Genomic DNA, 17,573 nt, shown 5'->3' on the forward strand with positions numbered 1-17,573 from the left:
GCCCCACACCCCACCATCTGTTCCCCTTCAGTGCTTGTTCTCAGTGGGGAAGAGGGAGGAATACCTCACAGGGTTGGGGCTGGGGCTCTGAGCAGAGAGGAGAGACTAGAGAAGTGATGGGCGGGTCAGAGAAGACCCCAGTAAGTGTCATGTGTAGGATCTGGGCTGAGCTGGCTGGAGAAGAGACCAAAATGATAGAAACCAGCACCAGTGTGTGTCCAGCTTTGGGGCGTGTGGTGGGATTGGAAGATCCCAGTGTACCAGGAGGAGACTTGGGAGCAGGGTGCTGTGCGTGCGTGTGCGTGTGCGTGTGCGTGTGTGTGTTTACACATAGGCAGGCTCACTAATGGTGGAATTAGGTGGTGTGCCATCCTACAGGCACCATCAATAGTCAGTAATCTCCGCAGTAAAGCGGCCTGAAGGTGAACAGAAGCGTCTATGGTGTGAGAAGATTGATGATTACATTAATTTTTCCCATTGGTGTGCTGCCAAATACTAGCATAGCATTCCAGACTCCAGCTCAAGAGCCTCTTCCTCTGTGAAGCCCTTCCTGATGCCCTCCCCCGACCTATCCCAGGGAACCCTCCCTCTTTGCGGCCCACTGCATCCTGACCAGATCCACACCTTTGCACCTGACACACTTAATTGCGCTTGTGTATTGGCTTATCATCTCTGTCTGTGAGGTTGTCTGTTCTATATACACACACTCCCCCAGGGCCAGGAGCTGTGTCCTAATCACCTGTATAGCCCCAGCCTCTGGCACAGTGCCCCGTACCCAGGAGCTGTCAGTAAGTGACTGTCCGCTTAGGAGCTGAAGGTGAAGGTGTTCTGGGGAACCTTATTGCCTACTCATCCCAGATCACCATCACATGGACCCAGATATCTTCACGTGGGGCAGGCAGCCCTCAGGCAATTGCTCACTTCCCCCGGTCTCACTAGGGAATGACTAATCTTTCTTCAAGATCTGTGCATGGTTTGGCCCCTCCCACAAGGAATCTCGGGTTGGGGGACAGTGAATTGTGGGCACTGGGAAGATGCCTCTGGAATCAGTCCTTCAGCACATCCCACTGGGGGTTGGTTGTGTGACCAGAATGTGAGACTGCATGCCCTTAAGCAATTGTGTCCATGACCTTGTGTCTCCTCGTTAAAGGGAGACTGGTGGCTGGGACACTGAATCTCATTCTCAGAGCTATGAGGTTCCGAGTGGTTTTTAAGGAGCATGTGAAGATCTCCATGCTGCTGTATTTGAGCTGGCATGAGTGAGTGTGTGTGAGTGACAAGTGTAGCCAGCGTTCTTTTATATGCGCAAATATCCTTAACAAGCATGATGTGGAGAGTGTCGTGAGACTGGGTGTGTTTCCCTATGTGTATCTGTAGGGCTATAACTGTCGTGGTGTCACAGAGAGTTTACGTGCTGGCATCTGTGCGTGTCAAGATATGTGTGAGCCTGTGGGTTGTGGGTGCGTGTCTCCATCGCTTCCCGGTGTGAATGTGTGTGCATCTCTGTGATGCTGGGTGTGGGTGTGGTGTGAAGGAGAAGATGTGTGTCATTGTGTCCACGGAGGTCCTGCCTCTGAGCCACCTCCAGCCCACCCTCCTCCCCGAGATCTGTGGCTCCCTCCCAGGCAGTGTCCCTGCCCCTCCTCTCTTCTCCCTCCCAACTGGAGGGAGGGTGAGGGGGGAGCTGGTGCTGCCACCTCCCCTCCCCATCCCTGCCCCATAAATAGCAGCAGAGCCAGAGCCGGAGCTGGCGCCAGCGGCTGGAGAAGAAAAGGAGTCAAGGCTCGGGCCAGAGCCGGAGAGAGGAACCCCCCAACTAGAGCCCAGGTGAGCCTCCCCTTGCTCCCTAGCCTAGCCCAGCCCTGCCCAGCCCATCCTGACCCAGTCCCTGTAATAGCATCTCCCCCAGCCCCCAGAGAAGTCTCCGGTTCTGCCGGATCCCCTCACTATCACATGCCCTTGCCCTTCTCAGGGGACCTACAAGAACCGGGAGACTGGTGGCTAGAAGGCAGAGACCCCTGCAATCCAGACCCCCCCTCACAGATCCAGAAAGCACAGGCTGTGGGGAGGGGGTACCCAGCCAGAGAAGGGTCCCCGTTCTGAGGGAGGTGCCTACAGGAACTGTCACACCCTCCTGGAGACAGACACAGGACTAGGGGACAGACACACAAGGTGGGAGCATTCAGACACACCAATGCACACACGCTGGCAGAACCACAACATGAGATCAGACAGCCTCACCCTGAGACGTGGACAGATACAGATAGATGAACTGACCGGCCATGAACTTGGGCCAGCATACCCCTGCCTGCTGCTGCCCGAGGCTTGGTACCACTGCTGGGGGAAGGTGGCGTGCGTGCATCCCACGGGCAGCATGGAGGGGGCCGCAGCTCCCCAAAAATCTCGTCGCTTAGAGACACTGCCAGCGCTGCCAAGAAGTGTGAGAACAGGGGAGGTGGGGAGGAAAGCGAGAGTTGTCATAGTGGGAGCCCCTGCCAGGAGCCTGGAGGAGCTCTCAGCAGGCACAGGGCTCTGCCTCCAGCTCCCCAAGCCCACCACCCTCCCTTCCCGTCAGCCAACTACAAAGTGAGTGGGGGGAGATAAAAAGGGACAGCCCAGGGCACCTTTCACCCTGCCCCCTCCTGCCCACTGCAGCTCCATTCCTGAGGCCCGTCCTCTTCAGACTTCCAGGGGCCCATCCACCCCTTTCCCCACCCCCCTTGCCCCAGTTTATCTCCCTGGGGCCAAGACTGAGTGCTGCGCTGGCTCAAACATAGGTTAGGAAACAGCAGAAGGTGCTGAGGCAGCAAAAAGTGTGAATCAATCGATGGCCTAGGAGCCAAGACTGCCAGGAACACCCCAACCCTCTAGCCCTGTCCAGCCCCTTCCATACCTACTAGGCCAGAAGGGCTGACAGAAGCACAGACTGTGCAGGTGTGGGAGGCTCAGGTACTCGGCCCTCCTCTGCTCAGAGCTCCAAGGGAAGCCAAGCCCAGAGAGGGCAGGGGAAACAGGAGGTCCAGGAGGTGCAGGGGGTGCAGGGGGTCCCGGGCCTCAGGAAAAAAACAGGGCAAGGGAGGGTGGGGCCCAGGCTTCCAGAAGATAGACCCCCTCCCATGGCAGGTGTTCCCTTTCCAGTATCCAGGCCATCTGCTCTGTCCCCACAGTGACATGTCGGACCCTGAGATGGCATGGGTGCCTGAGCCCCCAGCCATGACACTGGGGGCCTCGCGGGTGGAGCTTCGAGTATCCTGCCATGGCCTCTTGGACCGAGACACACTCACCAAGCCCCACCCCTGCGTGCTGCTCAAGCTCTACTCTGATGAGCAGTGGGTGGAGGTGAGAGCAACTCAGGCCTGGAAGGAGGGAGGCTGGGTGGAGGCAACAAAGGCTTCAGGTGGGAAAGCGAAGACCCTGAGGGGCCTCCTCCAGGCTGTGTGGGTAACCTTGGTGAAGGGTGTGCCATCGTTACAAACACAAATCATTTATAGTTTCTAAAGCCCAGAGTTACAGAGGGGCCTGAGATGGCCCCACGGGCAGTGGCACTGCTCCCAAAGGCCTTATGAGAGCCCCAGAGGGGTGAAGGTCTAGTGAGCTGGCAGCATCCTGAGCTGGGGCAGGGGAGGGGGGGGAGGGGTGTGGGGGGTCAACCTAGGGAAGGAAGAGCTAGTCGCTGGGGGTGTGCCAGCCCAAGGAAAGCTGGCATGGTGGGTGGTCCAGGGGAAAAGTACCTGGGTTCCCAGAGGGCCCTCACCCTCCTGCCGCAGGTGGAGCGCACAGAGGTGCTGCGCTCCTGCTCCAGCCCCGTCTTCTCCCGGGTGCTGGCCCTTGAGTACTTTTTTGAAGAAAAGCAGCCCCTGCAGTTCCATGTGTTTGATGCCGAGGACGGAGCCACCAGCCCCAGCAGTGACACCTTCCTTGGCTCTACAGAGTGCACCTTGGGCCAGGTCTGCATTCCCACCCCAACCCCATCAGCTTCGGCTTCCTCTCTGAAATCCAAATTAACAGAGAGCATGAGCTCTAGGGCTAGTTCATTCCAGGCTTGGACCTCCATCTCCGCCATTTGCTGGCTGTGCAGCCTTGGGCAAGATCCTTAACTTCTCTGAGTCTTAGTTTCCTCATCTAAACAATGGGGGTCACAGTCCAACCCTAGCCCAACGTATTACCCCTGTCCCTTATACCCTGGCCAAGGCAGGTGGGGCCTCACAGCCGGGTCTCCCTCCATCTCCATCTCCAGATTGTGTCACAAACCAAGGTCACTAAGCCATTGCTGCTGAAGAACGGGAAGACTGCGGGCAAGTCCACCATCACGGTAGGCAAGGTCACCTATACTCACCCTTGCATAGGGCAGTCAATGCCCCTGCACCAACAGCCATGGTGACATCATGCCCAGGACTGGCCCCCACTTAAAGGAAAGGGCCTAGGGTGGACCTTGTGGAAGGGGGGTCGGGGGGAGTCCTGCCACTTGTGTTCCCCTTGCAGATTGTCGCTGAGGAGGTGTCTGGCACCAACGACTATGTGCAGCTCACCTTCAGAGCCCACAAGCTGGACAACAAGGTTAAAATCCCAGAGTCCAGGCCCCCAAGTCAAGACAAATCCCAAAGTCCCAGCACTGTTCCCTTCTCTGTGTTAGCTGCTCCCCCTGCACACCTCACCAGGCTCATGGGCCTGTTCCCCTATGTCCCCAGGATCTGTTCAGCAAATCTGACCCTTTCATAGAGATCTATAAGACCAACGAGGACCAGAGTGAGCAGCTGGTCTGGAGGACCGAGGTTGGTGCCTGGGGCTATGGGGAAGGAGGGAGGAAGAGCAGAGTCGGGAAACCTAGATAGGAGGTGACCGGCTCTCTGGTGCCTCTCCAAGGTGGTGAAGAACAACCTGAACCCCACCTGGGAGCCATTCCGCCTGTCCCTGCACTCCCTATGCAGCTGTGACATCCACCGGCCTCTCAAGGTGAAGCCCCCTTCAAGCAAGGGCAGCTACTGAAGCATCCAGCCTCTGCCTGAGACCTTCCCCCTGGGTGTAGCAAGCTCCCTTCCTCTCCCCCACTGTGCGGTAAAGAGCTTGTCACAGCTCAGTGTTCCTACATGTGTGCCTACATGTGTGCCTTTTATCAGAAGCCAAAGTCCCTGCCAGACTGAGCCAAAGAATGACGTTCTCGGCAAATGGCCTCTCTGGGCAGGTTGAGTTTGTCTTTTTGGACCTAGAGACTGTTAGACCCACTACCTCCCTGAGTCCCTCCCCCTGACCCCAGGAACCACCGCAAAGCATCCCTGACCCTGACCCCCCTGCCTTCTCAGTTCCTGGTGTATGACTATGACTCAAGTGGGAAACATGACTTCATTGGAGAGTTCACCAGCACCTTCCAGGAGATGCAGGAAGGAACAGCAAATCCTGGACAAGAGGTGTCACAAAGACCCCTCCCCTAAGATCCCCCCTAAGACCTCTGGGAAAATTCTGAGGGCGATGCTGAAGAGGCCTCCATGCATCATCAGCATCACCCTAAGGCCTGAGCCGTGGAGGCCCTGCTCTGGGAGGCTTTGCTGGAAGGGGGATAAGGAGTCACCTGATGGAATTGTGACCTGGGCTTTTGGGGAATGTGGGGTCTAGATGCAGTGGGACTGCATCAACCCCAAGTATCGGGACAAGAAGAAGAACTACAAGAGCTCGGGGACCGTAGTTCTGGCCCAGTGCACGGTAAATCCCAGTGCCAGCTTCCAGTCCTGCCCCAGCCCTGAGCCCCACTGCAACCTCACATTCAACTCTTCCTTTGCCTCTGGGAACTGAAAACCCTTGCCCTATACTACTCCCAACTTCAATCTCAAAAGCTCTGGTTCCTCCACTTCCCTCACAGAAGCCCCACCTAGCTCCCTCCCCGAAGGACTATCCCTCCACCTTATCTCCCCTGCTTCCACCAGGTGGAAAAGGTACACACATTTCTGGATTACATCATGGGCGGCTGCCAGATCAGCTTCACGGTAAATGCCCAGGGGTTGGGGCCACAGACCAGAGGGAAGGGCTAAGCCTGTAGTGAACAGAAAGAACCCAGAATGCCCTCTGCCCTGCTTAGACCCCTCATGAGCCTGGCATTGTCATTTGTACTCCTCACCCCGCTCCATGATGATGCTACCTGTGGGCTCAGCCAGATTCACCTTAGTCCTCCCTACAGACACTAGCACTGGCCTAGCCTCTCTGTCAGTTCTCAAGGATGTAGCAAGTCCGTTTCCCCACCTCCACCAGGTGGCCATTGACTTCACAGCCTCCAATGGGGACCCGCGGAGCAGCCAGTCCCTACACTGCCTCAGCCCTCGCCAGCCCAATCACTACTTGCAGGCCCTGCGTGCAGTGGGAGGCATCTGTCAAGACTATGACAGGTAGAAAGAGGTGGCGGGCAGGGCTGGAGACAGTCAGGGAGGCTTTGCCCAGTGGGCCCTCACAGCCTTTTCTTCTCCCCAGTGATAAGCGGTTCCCAGCATTTGGCTTTGGGGCTCGAATCCCTCCCAACTTCGAGGTAGGCTGGGTGCCAAGAGAAGGGAGGAGCTGATGGGAGAGTGAGACAAGAAGGAATGACCCCATTCCTGTTCTCATAGGTGTCCCATGACTTTGCTATCAACTTTGACCCGGAAAATCCTGAATGTGAAGGTAAGAGGGGATGCTCCCAACAGCCCCCCAATACAGCTTGCTGCACACTCCTGTACACCCCACGACAAAGCACAGACTGCATTCCCATGGGCCCAGCTCCCTGACCCTTTATCCATTCAGTGCCTGGGTCCATTTGGTAAGACTTCCAGACTCTGGCCCAGCATCTACCCACCTAATTGCCCCAGTGCCTGGACCATCCAACTCTCCTTCTTACTGAGAAACTGGGGGGATGGGCAGGGACAGGACACTTCCTTGCTTTAAGGGGTATCAGGAAGGGCTCCCCGCTAATCTCTGAAAGCCTCACCTCTGCCCACAGAGATCTCGGGGGTCATAACCTCCTACCGCCGTTGCCTGCCCCAGATCCAGCTCTATGGCCCCACCAACGTGGCCCCCATCATCAACCGCGTGGCTGAGCCAGCCCAGCGGGAGCAGAGCACCGGCCAAGCCACGGTGAGGAGAGGAAGCAGGCAACCAGACTCTGCCCGGGTGCTCTTGGCGAGGGGGGGGGGCGGGGGCAGGGACTGGGCTTGGGGCATGTGCCAGTACCCTTGCATACAGAGGCTACCTTCCTCCCCTCCACCGCAGAAGTACTCAGTGCTGCTGGTGCTCACAGACGGTGTGGTAAGCGACATGGCTGAGACCCGCACCGCCATCGTGCGCGCTTCCCGCCTGCCCATGTCCATCATCATCGTGGGCGTGGGCAATGCTGACTTCTCTGATATGCGGCTGCTGGATGGCGACGAGGGTCCCTTGCGCTGCCCTCGAGGGGTGCCCGCCGCCCGCGACATCGTCCAGTTCGTTCCCTTCCGGGACTTCAAGGATGTGAGTGTCCGATGCTCCCTCCCAGCAGGACTCCGCAGCGCCTCACACACCCAAATCTGACCTGGTTCTCCCACCAGGTGGATGTCCTGAGAAGGATGCTAGAGCCCAGCTGGCCACTCCGAAGCCCTGCCCATACCCGCCCCTGCCCCTTATGCTTGGGTTCCTAACAACACTGCCATGACCCCTACCCGCAGGCCGCACCTTCTGCGCTGGCTAAGTGTGTCCTGGCTGAGGTGCCTCGGCAGGTGGTGGAGTACTACGCCAGCCAGGGCATCAGCCCGGGGGCACCCAGGCCCTGCACGCCTGCCACGACTCCCAGCCCTAGCCCATGACTGCCTCCCACCGGATGGACACGCCCTCAGCCTCTCAGTGAGTCCTGGGGGACCAAAGGCGTGGTCACTAACTAGGGGGTGCAAAGTGGGGCTTGGTGGAGCCCATCACGGCCAGGTATGGTACAGAGAAGGGTGCTTATGACTATCCCACTCTCTCTCAGGTGCCTGTCCTGACCCTTGTGACTCGAGTGACCAGTGCCTCTCCCTCTTGGATCAGCTGTGCCCCCTGGATCCTGGAAGTGAGTGGAGAGCCCTGCCCCATCTCTCCAGGCCCCATAGTCCTGTGGCCCCTCACTGACGCTCTTCAGTGATCCTGACTTTCTGGCCGTTAATAAAGGGAACCAGTCTTAGCACCTCAGCCTCTACCCATCATGTCTCAGATGCCCACTGGGCAGTCTGTAGCACCCACAAATACAATTAAGAACCAGCATCTTTCAAAAACTGGGCCAGAGTTCACCAGGCAGTCACATGTCTCTACACTCTCACCCCAACTATGTACCAAGGAGATCTGAGGAGCCCTTATCTTCACCTCCCGATCCCAGGGGGCCCAGGCACCATGGGGGTTAATTATTGGAGATGGGGAAGGTAATAAGGGGCTGTCAAGGGGGCAGGCTAATGCCTTTTTACAGCTGTCTCCAGAGAATCCCAGCTGAGCCCAAGGGGTGGAACTCTAGCCCCCACACAGCTGTGGGGTGAGGCCCAGAAGGGGTGTGTGGGGAATGAAGGAGGGCAGGAGGTCTGCTAGTGAACTAAGAATACAGAAAGGGCATCTAAGGTCTGTGCTGCCTGGTTTTCCTAGTTGTTCGAATGTATGTGTGTGCTCATGACTCCACATCCCTGGTTTCCTATGAGTGTGGCCTTGGTTCAGGTAGTCCAGCTGTGTACTCTTAATAACATTCACAATAGCAGGGCACATTATTGTTTAGCCAAAGAAGAACCAGGAGTCCTGAAACTGGAGCCCAGGCCCATCTGACTAAAGTGCACACACTATCAATCACTAGTGTGCAATTTCTGTGTGGAATATATCTGAGTGACCCTCATCTTGTGACCCAGAGACACTTGTGGATGGGCGTCTCTGTCCATGTGTGTGCCTCAGCCAATCGAGTAAAGTGTGCAAGAACAGTAGTAGGTCTGGATTGCAGCTTCAGAGAGCAGGTAAGACATGTGTGAGATCCAGAATGAAGGAAGAAGAGCTGGGCTCCTGAGGGATCCTCCCTGCCCCAGCCTCTCCCTTCAGTGATGTGCGTGGAAGGGGATGAAGGAGGAGAGGCTAAAGGTGCCATGAGCCAGCCATTGCCAGTAGCCAATAGCCAGTAGTGGGAAAAGAAGAGGAGAAAAGTAAGAAATCCTGGGGGAGATGAAAGAGAGGCCTCCAAGGCAGGCTCCTGAGTGGAGGAGGGACAAGCTGGGCTAGAGGAGGGGGAGGCAGTAACAAGAACTGGGATGGGAAGAGACAGCTGGGGAAGCAGTGGTTAGAGGGAGCAGAAAGGTAGAGAGACATGACAGTTTCTTCCCCCATGCCTGACTGCTTCTCCCCATTTATTATGTCACTTAGAGGACCTATGACAGTAGCTGGTGAGGTTGCTGCTCCCAGTTCAATGCCTCTGACTGGCCCATATCCGCTACCCACTCTCACCATAGGCTGCTGAATCAGAGGGCTGGATTACCATAGCAACTGTGAGACCTCAGAATAGTCACTGATGCTCCTGAGCTTCTGTGCAGTAGTGGTGGGAGGGGCAGGCTCCATCTGGCCCAGTCCCCACACCTCCACCCCATTTTTATTGGGCCTCCAGCCCAGGTGGGGCTTCCCAGTGTCTCTCTCTCTCTCTCTCTCTCTCTCTCTTTCACACACACACACACACACACAGGTCTGAAGCAAGGATAAAAAATGAACACTTCTAAATTACAAGAACATTAGCCAATAGCATAAAGTTCTGTCTGGAATTCAAGTTTAATTCACAAAAGCTGCACTCTCAGCTCCTTGTCATGCTGGGGCAAGTCTCACCTCAGCCCTCAGAAAGGCAGGAGGTAGCACGGTCACCTTATGTAGGTCTGGAGGTCAAGGCAGCCTGCAGGGAGCAGCAGAGGACCCGTGCATGGGCTCATCCAGTGTGTAGGCTGCAGCCAGGAAGCTGGAGCAGGACAGGAAGTCCCTTTGGTGAGGTTGTCTTGGGGAGACCACTGGACTCCCACACTAAGGGTGCCGGAACTGGAAAGGTAACAGAAGTCATCCAACCTGAATGAGGATTAGATGAGGTAACCAAGACTCAGGGAACAAATGATTTGCTCAAGATTACAGTGGTATCCTTGGCAGAGCCGGAGCACCCAGGTCTCCAGACTCCTGCCCAGGGTTCTCTCCCAGCCCACACTAACCACCCCCAGAGCTCCTCAGGCCTTTGCTGCTCTGGGCCCTGGAAGCCACCGGCTTGGGTAGGAGGAAAGCCTCTTGGATAAAATTCCTCGTCTGTCTTGCTATTGGAAATTAAAATCTTGAAAATGCAATAGTCCTAAATGGGGAGGTTACAAGCCCCAGAATGAAAATACAGCCTTCTTGCTAATTACTGCCTAATGCACTATAGGTTGAAAACCTTTAATTAAAATATACACCACTCCCTCACCTCCCATGCACTGTCACTCAGCCATCATCCACGCCCTTGCCCTCCCCCCACCCACATCACCTCCCACCCACACTCACACACAGTGCCTGGTACTGGTTCCTGCTGATCTCAGTATCCTGGTCGTGTGGATTTGGGCAAAAGATAGAGGGTTTCTGTACATGGCCCGCTTGAAAATGACCATCGTCTAACCTCGGTACATGCCTTAAGGGTCCAGGAAAATTGGGGATATTGCTGTGGTCATACAAAGGAGTGCCTGGCACCAGAAGGCGCTCAATAACCACCTAGTGAATGGGACAGCTGCCTTCTGGATGGTGAGCCCACCCCAACCTATTCCACCACCACTCCGTGGCCCCAAGAGGCTCAGAGGAAGAAGTGAGAGTGGTCCCCGGGCCCGGGGCCGCTGGAGGACAGCCGGTCACAACGAGCCTTGTAGAGGTCGCGCTCCCTGGCCAGGCGGGCCACCTCGGTCCGCAGCGCCTCCAGCTGGGCGGCCAGGCGGGCGCGCTCCGCCTCCAGCCCTCGCCGCTGCTGCAGCCTCTTGGAGCGACAGGCCTGCGCGTACCCTCGGTTCTTCAGCGTGCGGCGTCTCTGCTTCAGCCGCAGCGCCTCATCGCGCCCGCAGCCCCGCAGCTGTCGGTTTAACTCCCGCACAGACATCGACACCAGCGCCGCGTCAGAAAAGCGCTCGGCCAGCTGCAGAGGGAGTAGGTAGAGACCTGGTCCGACCTGGACACTCAGTTCCCAACGCCAGGCTGGCCCCGCCTGGCTCTGCACTTGACCTGAATGCTCGCCCTTCCACTGATTCAATCTCTCAATCCAGACCCCGCCCCAGGTCCCAACACTTCCGGGCTCCCATAGGTCCTTGCCCAGGGACTCGACCGCCCAGCGCTGCTGGCCCTGCCCGCCTCCCACTGTCAAGCGAGCCCATCCTGCACCTGAGCCCACGTGCCTCCAGTGGACCCATGCCCAGATAGACCCCACCTTTCCAACGCACCCGGCTCTCCTCTCCTGGAGGCCGCAACCCTGTGACCCTCAACGGATTTGGATTAAATCTTAATGCCCTCAACACCCCCATCTGTGTCTATAATTAATAGGATGAGTCCCAATCCTTTCTGAGAAGGTTGGGGGCTGAGGTGGAACGAAATCTTGAAAAGGCCAACTTCATTCGCGTTCCCACAGTCTTGACTCCACACCATTCCCTGTTTTCCACGCATGGTTTTTACCTCCCCTTTTTACCTGCCCGTAATCGCCTGCTCCTCGATGCCCTTTAATTCTCAACTCTGCCTTTTCTGTCCTCTTCTAACCTTATCTTCTCCCTTTTCCTCCTGGGTTAGCCTATTCATTTCTCTCCATTTGGAAAAAAGGGAGGGGGCAGAACGTTGTTTTCTCTATCTGATTTCTTCCAAGGGCCCTTCTTCTGCCCTCTGTCTCTTTCCCAGTCCAGGAACTCCTTCTCTTACCCGGCCTCCCCTCAAAACAGCTCACTGATCACTCACCTGGGCATGCTGGGCTCCTGTTTCCTCTGAGCTCCCTGGGTAGTAGCCATGGGGCCCCTCAACGGGGACTGGGTTCTGACCCTGCAGCAGCTCCACGGCCTCCTCAGAACTCAGCCCCAGGACCTCCCCAGCCCCCTGCTGCTGCTGCTGCAAAGTGGCCAGCCAGTACAGCTCTTCCAGGCCTGACCGGGAGCCCTCAGTGGCCCCCAGCATGCCTGGCTCACTGAAAGTGGGTGAAGGAGGCACTGAGCTGTAAGGTGTTGAGCCCAGTGAGGCTGTGAGGGTGCCAGATCGCCCCTCAGAAGGTTCCCGTTTTACTTCAAACTTCATCAAGTCGAAGTCATTGACATATTCCATGGCCAGGGGGCTGGGAGGCAGTGCCATTCTGGGGCTGGATGGCGGGGGGGGGGGGGGGGGGGGGCACACCTGCAAAACAGAGGAGACATTTGGAGCAGTTGGAGACTGCCTGCCAGTCTCCTTCACCAAAACCTGCTCCCCCAAAGCCCAAGTACCCTGGAGCCTCAATTCTGGGAAGCCGGGATGACGGTGCTGCCCTGTTCCCTGCATAGTCACCTCCGGGCTGGGGGCCAATTTTTCAGATGGCAGGGGTTCCTGACCGGGGACAAGCAGCTTACATGAGGAAGAGGACAGCACAGTCTCTGGCCCCACTGGTGCCTCTGAGATTTACGAAAACAAGAGGAATATGGCAGTGCTCCAACTCTACTGCTGGAACATGCTGAGATGCTCTGTCATCTCAAGAGGCACCATTCCATTTCCAAGCAATTAAAAATTTTGCTTAATTAACTGTGAGAGTACGTATATATTTTAAGACAAAGGGAAACATGTATGCTGTGAATTTTAATGTAGAAATAAGGATATAATGCTATGATTATACCTCTCTATCTCTCAGAGCACCCAAGCCAATGCCTTGCATATAGAAGACCCTTACTGCACATCTATTCTAAGAATTAATCCACCCCTTTTATAGGAGTGAGAGACTTTCCAAGGGGGAAAAAAAGATTCTAGAATGAGTTTTAGAAAGATCAGGACCAAGTGGCAACTATCTTTCCCCAAGGCCAATCTCTCCCAGGGGAACCAAGCTAGATTGGTTTTCCTCCTTCCATTCAGAACCCCCTATGTTGTGTGAACTTGAGCAGATCATCTTCCCCATTCTGACCCCAGTTTCCCCTAGCTCAGGTCCCAATTTCAGTAGCCACACCCATAGTTCCAGAAGGGGTAAAGCAAGGAGTGCTCATCCGCAAGGCTTCGAGTTTGGCTTAATTTTGATGCCCCAAACCTAGGTATCTCTCAACCACATCTCAGACCCTAGGCCAGCCGTGGGCAAACTACGGCCCTCGGGCCAGATCTGGCCCGTTTGAAATGAATAAAACTAAAAAAAAAAAAAGACTGTACCCTTTTATGTAATGATGTTTACTTTGAATTTATATTAGTTCACACAAACACTCCATCCATGCTTTTGTTCCGGCCCTCCGGTCCAGTTTAAGAACCCATTGTGGCCCTCGAGTCAAAAAGTTTGCCCACCCCTGCCCTAGGCTCTGCCCAAAGAGGTGGGAGGAAGGACAAGGTCTCTCTTCCTATTCCAGGGAAGGGCTGTTGCCCTCCCTATTGAGCTCCTCACCCTTGAGAGGACAGAGAAGACAGGAATAAAAACACAGATTGAAGGAACTGGTTCTTGGCAGGGAGAAGGTGGTGAGACACTGAGAGAAGTGTCCAGAGAGAATTAGATGAAAGAATAAGTGAGAAGACTTGTTTATGTTTCTGGTGTGATAGCAATGAGGGATATAGAGCCAGTTAGGGTAGGAGTGGGGCAGGGGACAGAAATGTGAGGATTCCTGAAAATAGACAACAGAGAGCAGACAGCAGGTATCAGAGGAGGGGGCTGTAGGCTCTAGGTTAGAGGCCCAGCACCCAGGAAGGCCCAGGGAATACTCACTTAAGGGATGGCAGAGGTGATGTGGTCAGTGTCAGAGCCAGGCAAACACAGCTTCCCCAGAGACTGGAGGCACCATTGAGCAAGGCCCAGTGCCTCTATGCTCAGAACAAGGGGCTGTGGGCACAGAGCCCAGAGGGCACTCTTAAAGGGATAGCTCTCTGAGGTCATTTGTGGTCCTTAGGCCTGCAGCCAATGAGGTAAGGGGATCATTTGACTATCTCATTGGCCTTGGGAGTGGGGGGAACAAGAGGAGAGAACAAGTATGCCTGTTTTCAAGGAAGGAAAGAGGGCATCTTCCCCAATAAAGCTCCTCACTGATGGTCTGACTTACATGTGCTCAGCTCCCTGGTGCAGACCACCACCCTCATGTGAACACAACCCTCAGCCCTTGGTGACTGAAAGTATGGGATTAGAAAAGACGGCTCCCAGTGCCCTCACCCTCTAAGGCTCTGCAGCCCCTTGTCATTGTTTTGGGGGAGTTCAAGCTCTCTGGAACCCACTCTCACCTGGACTTTTGGGTGTCTCCTATTTCCAGGAATCCTCACATTTCTTCCCCTGCCTCATCCCCACTGTATCTAGCCTCATGACCCTCATAGATATCAAATCAGAAAGAGAAGCCATCTTCTTCATGATGAATCTCCAGGACTTGACCATCCAATCCTCAGTCTTTCTCACTCTTGCTGACCCAGCCCCAGGACAGGCAGTCCAGCTTCAGAGAAGGAACAGAAGGAAAAATGGGAAATTCTGCTCCTTCCTTCCAGGCCAATGTGGGACACTGAAATCTAATCACGACCAATCCATCTGAGACTTTTGTGACTGCCCTCATATGCCCTCTGCTTCCCCTCATCTTTTCTCTGTGTATATTCTGTCCCTCTCGTTTCCTCTCTCACTCATCCTGGTTCCCAGATGGTTGGTGGGTGACCTACATTTTCAGCCTAATCCCCTAACACCTCTTAGAGCTATCATCCCCGAGTAGAAGTTGGAACAGGGATACTGGGAATTAGGCAAGATGTTTAAACCTGTCTGAAGCTGTTTAAATACGGTCTGTACTGGAACAGGACTCCATGAGTTAAAGGCTATTCCCTTCTTTCTGAGGACACCTAACTCTCCCATGGGGTTAACAGATCCTATTTCCCAACCCAAGGAGAGACGTGGGTGTCCATCAGCCCCAATGACCATAATTTATAAAAATTAATCTAGACCCAGCCTTAGGTGTTGGGTGAAAAGGTGGGAGATTCATATGATTTAAGACAGTGGTTCTCAAAGTGTGGTCCCCAGATCAGCAGCATCACCTGGGAACTTGTTAAAATGCAAATTATCTGACCTTACTTCAAATCTACTGAATCAGAAACTCTGGGGATGGAGCCAAAAATATCTATGTTTTAATAAGCCCTCTGGGCAATTTTGACGAACACTAAAGTTTGAGAACTACTGGTCTACAGAATGCCTACAGTGAACTCAGCTTCCCTTTGTGTGTGTTTATGTGTGGTCTCTCCTGCCATGTTCTCCACACACATATAAGAACACCTAGATCAGATGACATCTCTCTCTTCCCACACCTAGCCTCTATTTTGTGGAGCAGAGACCATGACCGTTATTCAAGGAGAAAGGCTTCTCAGTGTGATTGCCTGAATCTAGTGGTGTTTTGTTGAAGAACCAAAAAGCTCAAGTCCTGGAAACAAAGCCACAAAATGAGAATGGGGACCATAGAGACAGGGAATCCCTCACACATGCCCATAGTATGTGGCTCTAAAGCAGATAGCCGGGAAAGAGACTCCAGAATGTTCCTGGTTGAAGAAGGAAATGGAAATGTTGAATGCAGCCCCCTTTTTTTATGCCTGGTCTGGCCTGGCCAGACACTTGGCCCCTCTCCCCTCAGCAGCTGTCAGGTCTGCACTGATCCTCTTGTTTACTGGAGGGCTCAAAGGAGAGGTGGGAGGGCTAAGCTGCTAACGGGCTAAAGGAGTCAGACTAAACAAGCTCAGGCAGGTTGAGCTGCTAGGGGCTCAGACCAGGCGACACTGAGCAGGAAAAGGAGTCTGAGGACTGAGGGCTGGGCCAGAGGAAAGGCCAAGGACATGGAAAGGAGAGGCTGTGGCCCAGGAAGTAGTTAATGTGTCCTCTGTCAGGAGGGGAGGGGATGAATGCTGACACTGACTGGCTCAAGGACATCTGTGGGGGGAAAAATGGGTATGAAAAAGATGAAGCCAGGTGGACTCTAGGAATGACAGAACAGAGGAAGAGAGGCAGGAAGACTTAGCTAAGGAGGCAGTGGGTATAGACCTGGGACAGGGGGCAGAACAAGTCAAGGGCTCCCCAGGGATCTAGACTCAAGCAGGGAGAGGGACATAGGCACATGGAAAAGTTGGGCAAAGGGCCATGGAAAGCTTCTGGGAGGAGATCAAGAAGGGAGTAAGAGTAACAAGAAAGACAAGAGCAAAGGACTAGAAGAGCAAAAGTGGTAGAAGAAAGAAACAAAGGAAAGTAAAATAGAGGACCAAGAACTAAAACAAATACAGAGAAGCAGACAGAGAGATGGTCAGGTCACAAAGAAAGAGTAGTTGCCAAAGGACGAAAAAGTAGAAAGATATGGACTGAGGGATGCTGGACCATGTAGAAAGAGGGCCAAGCAGGCAAAGGGCCTAGAGAAGTGGAGTAGAAAACAAAGAGAAAGGAGAGGTGAAGAGACAAGAGTCAGTAATCCAGGATGCTGTCACTATATCCATTCTTTGGAGCCCTGTAAGATTTGTTCTCATTCCTAGTTCTGATTTTTGGTCTCTAGATCTTCAGTAATAGATAGAAATTCTTAAACCTCTTTCTGGTCTACCTCTTACATTCACTTGACAAATATTTGTTAAACACCTACTCCACCCCAGGCACTGTGCTAAACACTAGATATACCTCAGCAAATCAGACTGACCCCAGCCCCCTGCCTCTGTGGAGCTTACAGATGAAACAGAAACATCATTGTATTGGTGACCCCTGTCCTGGGCGCTGTGCTTTGGAAGGCTCCACTCTGGTGCTCTTCCAGCTATGTGCCATGGAGTGAGGAGCCCAGGCCTCCTCTGCGCACACACCCAGTCCCCTTCTGGACCACACTCTAGAATTCCCTGCCCAAAGGACCCCAAGTCCACTTCTAGGGCCCACATGGACCTCTTCCCTGGGTTGCCCACCCAAGGGTAGACCAAACTACCCGTTCACGCATTCCTAGACCTAAGTGGCCAAGGGGTGGCTGTTTGCAGGAGGCTATGGACAGAATTAGGATGTGTAGACAGAGAGGTCCACATACATGCACATGAGGCCCCTGGCAGTACAAGACGGTGCCAGGGGTGGGAAAAGAGGTGGACCTGAGGACCAGTAGCTGACTCTCCTCACACCACCACATTCTACTGGGGAATCCTGAGGATTCCAAATAAAATCTAAATTTGAATCCACGTTAGGGATGGGCCTACCTAAAAACAAACCATTGTAACTGAGGTGAGTGCTATGAAAGAGAAGGGCAGGGTAGGAAAGAGGTGGACATGTTCACTAAACTGAGAAAGACCAATGGGGCCAGAGAGCAGAACCAAGGAAAGGTAGGAAGGATGGTGGTAGATGAGGGTGGAGAAGTCCACAGGTGCCAGATCATGCAGAGTGTTGTAGGCCAAGTTTAGAATGTGGGCTTTATTCTAAGAGCAGTGAGAAGCTGGGCGCATTTGAGATCTTGCTC

General features: G+C 54.4%; 2 protein-coding genes across 3 annotated transcripts; one reads left to right on the forward strand and one right to left on the reverse strand.

The window, feature by feature from the left end:
- Nucleotides 1-1,717: 1,717 nt before the first annotated feature.
- Nucleotides 1,718-8,149, forward strand: CPNE6 (copine 6). Its single transcript, XM_070426865.1, has 17 exons — nucleotides 1,718-1,827; nucleotides 3,168-3,339; nucleotides 3,768-3,947; nucleotides 4,238-4,312; nucleotides 4,483-4,557; nucleotides 4,689-4,772; nucleotides 4,864-4,953; nucleotides 5,301-5,405; nucleotides 5,611-5,697; nucleotides 5,919-5,978; nucleotides 6,241-6,374; nucleotides 6,457-6,511; nucleotides 6,591-6,642; nucleotides 6,959-7,092; nucleotides 7,228-7,464; nucleotides 7,659-7,833; nucleotides 7,958-8,149. The coding sequence occupies exons 2-16, from the start codon at nucleotides 3,172-3,174 to the stop codon at nucleotides 7,794-7,796; spliced, it is 1,674 nt and encodes a 557-aa protein (XP_070282966.1). The 5' UTR covers nucleotides 1,718-1,827; nucleotides 3,168-3,171; the 3' UTR covers nucleotides 7,797-7,833; nucleotides 7,958-8,149.
- A 2,557-nt stretch (nucleotides 8,150-10,706) lies between these two features.
- Nucleotides 10,707-12,294, reverse strand: NRL (neural retina leucine zipper). 2 transcript variants are annotated; one of them, XM_070406742.1, is made up of 2 exons: nucleotides 12,229-12,294; nucleotides 10,707-11,107 (listed from the first exon to the last, which is right to left on the reverse strand). In XM_070406742.1, the coding sequence occupies exons 1-2, from the start codon at nucleotides 12,292-12,294 to the stop codon at nucleotides 10,775-10,777; spliced, it is 399 nt and encodes a 132-aa protein (XP_070262843.1). In that variant the 3' UTR covers nucleotides 10,707-10,774. The 2 variants fall into 2 exon arrangements, with proteins under 2 accessions (XP_070262843.1, XP_070262835.1); XM_070406734.1 differs by having other exon boundaries at nucleotides 11,911-12,294.
- Between the last annotated feature and the right edge of the window lie 5,279 nt (nucleotides 12,295-17,573).

This window comes from Myotis yumanensis, unplaced genomic scaffold, assembly GCF_028538775.1.
Source record: "Myotis yumanensis isolate MYYU_CA2020_CCGP unplaced genomic scaffold, mMyoYum1.0.hap1 SCAF_1, whole genome shotgun sequence".
Taxonomy (NCBI): domain Eukaryota; kingdom Metazoa; phylum Chordata; class Mammalia; order Chiroptera; family Vespertilionidae; genus Myotis; species Myotis yumanensis.